The following is a 9,303-nucleotide window of genomic DNA, read 5'->3' on the forward strand; positions in this document are numbered from 1 at the left end:
TCTTATTCAAATAACGAACCCTTACCTGAATTTATTTAAATCTATTAAAGTTAAAGAAATTACTGAAAGCACCGAAGCATGAATTAACCCAACCATGCCATTAATGTCATGATGATCAATCAGTAAATGTTAATTTTGTGATCATCTCCTTCTAAATGTCTTTAACAGCTAGAGGACACATAATAGTTGTTTGCATACAACTCATATTGACGACTTTCCCTCCCATCTTTGTCCACAAAAATGATTCTCTCAATCTGATTGGCTCACGGCGTTGTTGGAACAGCAAGTGCGCGTTGGGACTTCACCGTTAAATGACAAGGAGTCTAATCAAGTCTTCTACAAATGTGTTGGTAATGTTGACATTCAATTCTAGCCAAGAAAACGGTACTCGGAGAAATATGTCAGGACCACTTGGTCTTTTAGATTCTCGTTATCCTCACAGTTATGGATTATTATCATCTCTTTACGGCAGTGCAGCCCATTTTGGTGGATCTTTTGCTCTTGCTGCTGCTGCAGGAAACCCCTATGGACTAAATTTCAATGGACATCATGGGGATTTGCGATTTCAAATGGAAGGACTATTGTCATCCCCTCACTCTAGAAATAATCCTCATGGACATGGTTTTGGAAGTCCTTCGGATAAAAATTCCTTGAAAAGCCCAGGTACGTGAATACAAATTCTGTTGGAGGATCTGTTTTTGGATATAATTGAAATAAAAAAAAAAAGATATCACAACTTCATGCGGAAAATGGCGATTGCGGAAAATATTTTTTTTCAACAGTCTTGTTATATATATAGAAGTTTTAATGTTTTTTTCGGTTCATTTTTAAATTCATCAGTATTAAATTTTTTTTACGAGAAGAAAAATGTCGTTTACAAAAGAAAATACCAAATAAATTTAGTGTAAACAATACACAAAAATAAAGCATTAAATAAATCGAAAACCAAGGATTATCCTCACTTTTTATTTATATATAAATTATGATAAAAGATTTATTTTTTTTTTAACATAAACCAATTAAGAGCTTTTCATAAAAGATAAAAATATAAATTACAATGTAAAATGAAAATTTTTTGACCTGCCAAAAATTTAATGTAATTATGAATTAATCATATTCACGATTTTTTGTATAGAAAATGTGATTTCTAATTTTTACAAAATTCATATTTTAAAGATACCGATGATGATTCCCCTGAAAGTCAGTCTGCTAAAAGACGGAGAACAAGAACTAACTTCACAGGTTGGCAACTAGAGGAGTTGGAACGTGCCTTTCAAGATAGTCATTACCCTGATGTGTTCATGAGAGAAGCACTAGCTCTCCGTCTTGATCTCGTCGAATCCCGTGTTCAGGTTCGTAAATATTTGTTTTCTTTTAACTCCACTTTATGTTTTGTACTCTCATTTAGTCGTAACAATCTGCAGTGAAACGATTAAGATTTCTTGAATAATAACTAAAACAACACAAAGCGGACAAACATAACTAAAATATTTTTTACATTCATAATGGAAACTTTTACTTTGCGGATATTTTGAATTTAATAAGATTTACCAAAACGTCATCTCAACTAAAAATTATTTATATATATACGGGGAAAAATTGTCAATTACAAAATAAATCTTACTTATAAAATATGTTAGTTATTGACATAATTTGATTTACTTAAATACATATAATCAAACAATCGGAACAGTACTAAAGTACAGACATGCTGTGTCAACGTCTGTATAAATGTCAAGTAAATATTTGATTTCTCTTTTCAAAAACCACAACGTAAATTCTTTAAATATGTGGTCACTCTTGTTGAAAATACCTAAATTAATGTAATGTTAAGTTGTTTCAAATTTATTTATTAACAAGAGATACTTAAGAGTACAAGACGTAAATGGCCCGGAAAATAGTATAATCGCTTTTCTAACAACACCTCCTCGACTAGAAACCGGTCATAAGCGAACGCTTTACAAAGATAACCTTACAAGTGGATTAAATATGTGTTGGTTCATTTAACTGTATGCGCTGTATCAGTTTTCTAGTTAAGTCTTCACTTAAATTGACCGGAACTAAGTAATCTTAAAAGATTAGGCCTGTCACATTTTCATTTGAGACAATTTAGCCAAGCGGGCTTATTTTTATAGATTTTTACACTAATGGACAACTCGATGGTAGTTTGACTTGGATGAAACTTTGATAAACAGATGTTGACATTGTAATTTTGGATGCATGTGTTACGGTAGTTTATTAAAATAATTCAATTCTATGTACACCTTATTTCATTTGTATGTCTATCGCTGTTTACTGAATTGCATGCTAGATTGAATTGGGCATGCATGTGTTGTTCAATTTGAATTTAAATAATTCATTTTCTTCAAACACATTACAACAATTTATTACGAATTCCCAATAGCCTGCATTAAACACACTGAAAAACACATTAGAAACTGCCAATAAAGCTTCCACGCAGTAAATAAAGGGAAATTGCAGAGTTATATTGTTTTAGTTAATTAAACCGGAAGTGAATACTGCTTCCGAATTTTATGAGCCATGGTGTAAAAGCATTGATTTCTTTTAGTGTGCAAATAAAAAAATAAATGTTTTAAAACTAGTTAGCGGTAGGGTTAATAGATTTCACTCATCGTGACTGCTTTCCCAAATTAATAAAGTCAAGATAAAATGTTAATGATAAAAAATGTTTGGCGGATATAAATCGTCGAAACTTTACGAGAAACTGTGAAATAGACGCAAAATTAACATTAATAATCGATTACATAATTAACAAGAAAGGCAATAGAATTTTACGATAGAAATCAATTATATGTATGAATCAATCAAACATATATATATATTCCATTTTCATGACTAAACACTTTCCTTTCTATTATTTATTTTTTTGACAAATTCGTGAGAAATGCACTGTAATTAGTAGTCGATGATGACAAATTATGGAAATAACAATAGTTTAAAGAACAAATAGTTATTTTATCAGCATTCAATATTGATCCATCGATTTTGTTAAACATATACCCTTGGGCAATGTTGTACACAATTAATTCTGTAATTTCAACAAAGTGGCCGACCTGTCTTCTCACCTGCAATAATCGTCAAATAAGTTGTCGAATCTCTCACCTTTTTGATGTATGTCAAAATTAAGTCGTAAAATACTTATGTTTTCAATGCCCCAAAGAAAGTTGACCAAATATTACATAATTCGATTGAACCGTTATTTTTTAATATGTTTACAACATTTTGTTGTTTTTAGTAAGAAATCAAAGACATATTTTATAGGTTTACGATATATCATAATTAATTTTACCAAAGAATTCCTTTGATACAAAGTTAAATATATTAACAGTTATTGATTTTAATCACATCATTTTGATTGATAATATTGGAATTAATCATAAAAAGTGAATTTGGTGTCTTATTTTGTATGAATTAATTATGATATATATATCTATTAAATGGAATTGACAAAGTTTTGTAATACATGTGAATTATTTATTTGAAATGAACAAATATTCAATGGATAATTATTTAAGTTTTAAGTTTTAAGTACTAAACTAAAACACTTTTATGACAAAAGTTTAATGAAATAAGTATTTCCAAGTTTCTTGTTAATTTCCTTAACTTGATTTAAATATTTGAACATACCGCGTGTCTTTCATCATATTGACTCTCTGTCTTAATATTTTGATGATAGTATTTGTTTTTCGTATTTAATCACAAACAATAGAAGCATTTATTCTATTTAAGATTTTCGTCACCTTAGAATAAAACGCGGCGTGAACAAACGCTCAGAAGTCTCGCGTAATGTTGACAACGAACTGATTTTTTGTTTGTATTCACAGTTCAAATACAACAAAATACCAAAACTAACATTTTTGTTTTGAGTTTTAAAATGTATGTTTTTTATTGACGATCGAATTGAATATTTAATACAAATTGTTTGGTTAAATTACATTTATTTTGTTTTTGTAAATTTTATTTATATTCATTCAATTATCTCCGAACATTTTTTACAAAGTGAAAATAAATGCCTCCGAACTTTTTAAACAATGTCACAAAGAATAATTAAGCTTATTTACAAATTTGAAGTACAGTCTTCTAGCATTTCAAAAAGGGAGTACTAAAAGTATATATGTTCTCTAATTAATTCTATAGATAAGGAAAAGAATCCCATTTGTATAAACTTTGCATTCCGAATACAGATAAAGAAGAAACATTAAATGTACTACGGTCATTTGCTACTCAGCAAGAATTCAATTAATAGGTGATTTTCGTTTGATCTTATGCTGTACAAATCTCTGTGTTACTTGATGCTTAAGAAAATAGGGAATTAGTAGCATTGTCTTTTAATTTAAATTAGTTAAGAAGTATGATTTTTCACCCTTATCTAAGATAAGTATCATTGGGTATGTTTGAAGTGCGTTTGAAATCTCAAAGATTACACCAATCTTAAAAGAAGAGTACCGACTTTTCGTGGTTGGATACCGTAAATTTTGTGAGCAAGGTTTGATTTATAATATTACAAACTGAACATATAATTAGATCCACAAGAATTGTGTTAAACAATATTGTGTTACACTACTGTCTATTCGGAAAATTGTAAATCAATTATATAAATAGAAGAGTTAGTCGAATCTGCGTTTCATCTTACATTTTAAAGTCTAATTCAAGAATTACGGCATTTTAAGTACTTGTTTTTTCTTCAAAAATTGCCACTTAAAAGTTCTAATAAACGTTGCAAACAACAAAAAACCTTTGTTTTTTTTGTAAATAATATACCAATGGGTTTTGTCCGGATATTTTTATGAACTGTAAAATGGTTTAAAATTCAAAGCATTTTAAAATGTTATGTGATTTTGTTTTATCAAGGGATGTTTTAATATGATCTAATAAAAAAATAGAAGTCATGTGCTAGAAACTATAGTCTTGTGGTAGTCCAAAATACACAGAATTTTTTTTCTTCTTTTTTTCTTTCTTTTTTTTTTTTTTTTTTTGAACAAAACAGAAGTGACCAACACAAGATATGATCACATTAAATATTACTTTACTGAAGGGTTTCATCATTGCAATATATATGAGTTTGGTATTCTTTGTATTCAAATACATATTTATAAGTTATGATATTGATAGAACGCACGTTCCTCTAGAATAATTATTTCCTAAAAGCATGTAAGAAATAGAACTGACAGTTTTCATATTAATATATAAAATTATAGAAGTATTAAACATATTGATTCAATTAACGATTTAAAAAAACTTATTATAGTTATAAAAAATGTATCGGCATGTTTTGACTAAAAAATGTCTAACTTTTCTGACCTACTGGGTAACTCTAAACATTTTTACCTTTATTATGCAAATTATGATTTTTTTTTCTATTTCTGGGGGTATTGTATGGCGCAGATTTGAGACAGAAAACTCATTCTTAGGTTGAAATGTATATCAATAACATGAAAGAAAATACAATTAATTGAAGTATAAAACTGGAACACTTTGCTAATTTAATAAAAGAACAATACGTTTGATTACATAGATATTTGTGAAATAAAAAATGCACGACTTGTTGCAGTGAGGTATACATTTACTTATTAAAAGTTAACAATATCTGAACCGAATTCATATTTTTCATTTTACATTCTTATCAAAATGATCTTTTAGGGTGGTATTAGCGAGTGTAGAAATCGACACTTTAGCTATCTATTGATCACTACCCTTCAAGGGCCTTTCTGGTACATGGTATAACTGATCACATGACGTGACGTATATGAACTTTTTTCCACCCTTGTATTGTTACTCGGGTCTTAATTTGAAAATAAAATTTGAAAGAGTCTTTTCTTGTCACATATAAGTTATGAATAGATAAGAATGATTGACATAATTCAATCCTTCACCTCACGCAGAGCAAAGATGCAATCAGTTAGAATGATATTTCTATTTCTTTCTATGACAGGTCAATGACAATTGTGTATTTAGCTTTTTGTACCGTGTCAGAAAAAAAACAAACTGTTGTAATAGACACAAAATAAAACCCTAATTATCATATGCTAATGTAATATGCAAATAACTTATCATTACAACTTTTTGACATATTCGTTTCATATCAATTACAAACCAAAGTAAAATTACTTCATTTAATAACAACTTAAAAAAATATATATGTATATATATATTGCAATCAAATTATCATTTTTTAAATGAAACCTATATTTTTTTATGAAATATGATATAGATCTTCTTATATTAAAATCGTCATTTCATAATGGTGTCATAAAAAGTAAAAAGAAACGCTTCTTATTAAGAAAAACACTGATAATAAAATCGAATTTCTATTTAGAATATCATACGTTTATATCTAGTACCGAAGTTCTGTTATTGTAGTTGTAAAATTTGTATGATAATCTGATGTCATAAATATAAACTCTGTGTTATAAGCTGTAATTATTGCATATATTTTATTTTTTTTAAAGACTTTATTTGTCACTATCATAAAATGTCTAGATTTTAATAACTTGAGTATTCAGATTTAAAATAATGACAAAGAAAACAAAATGCAAATGGGGTTTTAATTCAATTTTTATTACTCTAATTTTGGTACTACATTTTATATGTTAAATAAGATATGTACCTAGAAGATAACCTAACAATTTACATCCTTAAACATAATATATACTTTAACTGTCTCGTAAATTATTTCCAAATTGGAAGTATTAACAAGCTTGAAACATATGCGGTGTAAAAATTCGCCACAAAGTATAGATTTGTCTGTAAACAATAAATATCCAAATACCATGGTTTGTGTCAGTTTACTTCACAACCCTGTAATTAGGATCTGCATCATCTGGGAGAATTAAACCTTAATTCAATTAAAATTTTGCATACCCCTCAATTTAACCGAACTCGATATACCTTAAAAAGTATAGAAAGTATGATCTTAAACCATGGACCTTTATACCTCGACAAAATTACCAACAAGTGATTTAAGCGTAAAATAACCCCTTCGTAGCGACTTTGTTCAGGCCGCAGTGGTTCATTGTATTAGGCAGAACACACAGAAATTCTTTTAATAGCATTGGATATGACACGACTTGCCCTTTGTCTTATAGGAATAAAATCCTTCTGATCAATGTCGTCTCTTCCATTAATTTTATGATTAAATGTGACGAAAATATTACGCCTGGTGTGTTTCGTACTTAACCTCTACAATCAGTTGGATCGGGTGTAAACCCCTTTGATAAAACAGTAATAAATTAATTGCTCAATTTTGGGCGCTTGATATGTTAAATTGATAGTGGACATTATTTTTTACTTTAAATATCACATATCAGCATTTGTATTTATCTATCTAAGTTGGGTAATTACTTCAAAGATCATTAATTTTCACAAAAAACAAAGCATTTTTTTTTTTGGATTGTTTTGATATGTATTTTTCCTTCTGTGTAATTTGAACAAAAAAAGTGATGCTAATTGTTTTCTTTATTATTTGTAAGGGTAAAGTTTTAATAATCCTAAAATATCAAAAGTATATCAATGTATTTTATGAAGCAAAATTTATACTTGAAATTTTCTGTAAAATTTAGAAATGTTTTAGTTTGAAAATCTATTGATTCCTCACTGCACAACAGTGATGCACACATATTTACAACTATTATTTACCATAATTTTGTACTTTATGTTTTACAAGTAGCTGCAAGTAAATGCATACCGGTATTAAAATTGTGCACCGTGAATCTGTCGGTTTTTTAAACTATGAATATTTGTATCAGCACACTGTTACACATGCAGTTGAAACTCGCATTCAATAAATAGTATGTTAATTATTTATCTGTATAAAACGGTTGAATAAATTTTAACAAAAATGTCCAATAACAACAAGTTGTTATTTCAAAAAAAAAAAATTTTATGTAAAATTGATATGAATGTTAATAATAAATTTTATCTAAATGCAGGTATGGTTCCAAAACAGACGAGCTAAATGGAGAAAAAAGGAACACACAAAGAAAGGTCCAGGACGTCCTGCTCATAATGCACATCCACAAACATGCAGTGGTGCTCCAATGGATCCGGAGGAAATCAAGAGAAAAGAACTTGAGCGTCAAGAAAAGAAAAGAAGGAAACAAGAGGAAAGACTGAAAAAGTTGGAAGAAAAAAGAAAATCACTTCAAGAAGGAAAATCCGATGATTCTCGCGTAGAATGTATCGAAAGTGACGATCAGGTGAAAAATAGTTCAGAATGTTCTCGTTGCTCAGATAATTCTTCATCAGATGGTGTCAGTGATCACGAATCATCTACTAGTGATCATGATCCAGAAAGAAAATTTTCATTTAGCATAGACAGTTTATTAGAAGCCCCTAAAGTACCGAGAGGCAGACGACCTAATTCAAAATATCCACGTGTTCAAGCAAGCAAATCAGTAAATGCTTTAGGACTGGGCATGATGCCTCTTTATCCAATTACACAACCTATAGGGTTTCTGGTCGAACAAAAAATGCGTGCGGCTTCACGATGTAATGATGAAGACAGTAACGATAGTTTTGAAAGTGCTACAGGCGATAGTGACAACAATATTGTCAATGTAGAACATTTAAGTGACACTGAAGGACAAAGGTCGACAACAAGTGCAGAAGAATATAGATCTCAAAACTGCAAGAGTCACTGACATCACAATTAACTGAGATCCATGACAACAAGTTAAATTGATATGATACTCTAATTGTATCATGTTGAACTGAAAGTAGTTACTTTAAATATTTAGCCTACTTGAATATGTAAAACAATATTATTTTGCATACTCCGAACTACAACATATAAGCAGAGGTGTAAGCTGATACAGGGCTATGTGCAATGGGCATAACTAATTGTTCGTTAAATGTGCTATTTGTACCATTTGACTCTACTCAAATGAACGAGTGTGCAGTGGTCGTAGAAGACCCAACACAGATATTGTTACACAGACCTGCTGCAGTTAAAGTTATTTATGTTAATGTTTCTTTTCTGTTTGTCTAAATAAATGTCAACAAATATGCTTAATTTGATGGTTCTTTTTTGTAAAAAAAAAATAGTTGATAAAACAGCTTCATACAACACTGGTGCCTGAATTGGTGATGGTTTGATCTGATAACACAACTATTAGTGCTTTAATTGATGTACGGAAATAGTTTTCACTCCACGGCTAACACGGTATTTAGAGAGACGTTCTAACCGCATTCCTAATTATTTCAGAAGGTGAAGTGTTTGGGCAACACTGATTTAAGAATTTAATTGTAGATTGGGTTTTATCAAAAAAATCTACAGGTCGATCA

At 29.4% G+C, this 9,303-nt stretch overlaps 1 protein-coding gene across 1 annotated transcript; it reads left to right on the top strand.

The window, feature by feature from the left end:
* The first annotated feature begins 282 nt into the window (after positions 1-282).
* On the top strand, positions 283-9,031 carry LOC148619502 (homeobox protein unc-4 homolog). The gene is made up of 3 exons (XM_088579465.1): positions 283-663; positions 1,177-1,352; positions 7,950-9,031. Exons 1-3 carry the CDS (start codon positions 312-314, stop codon positions 8,658-8,660), a joined length of 1,239 nt encoding a protein of 412 aa, XP_088435591.1. The 5' UTR covers positions 283-311; the 3' UTR covers positions 8,661-9,031.
* Positions 9,032-9,303: the final 272 nt, after the last annotated feature.

The sequence above is a fragment of the Perna viridis genome, chromosome 4, assembly GCF_037379345.1.
Source record: "Perna viridis isolate PV_CMFRI_1.1 ecotype Kerala chromosome 4, ASM3737934v1, whole genome shotgun sequence".
In the NCBI taxonomy this organism is placed as follows: domain Eukaryota; kingdom Metazoa; phylum Mollusca; class Bivalvia; order Mytilida; family Mytilidae; genus Perna; species Perna viridis.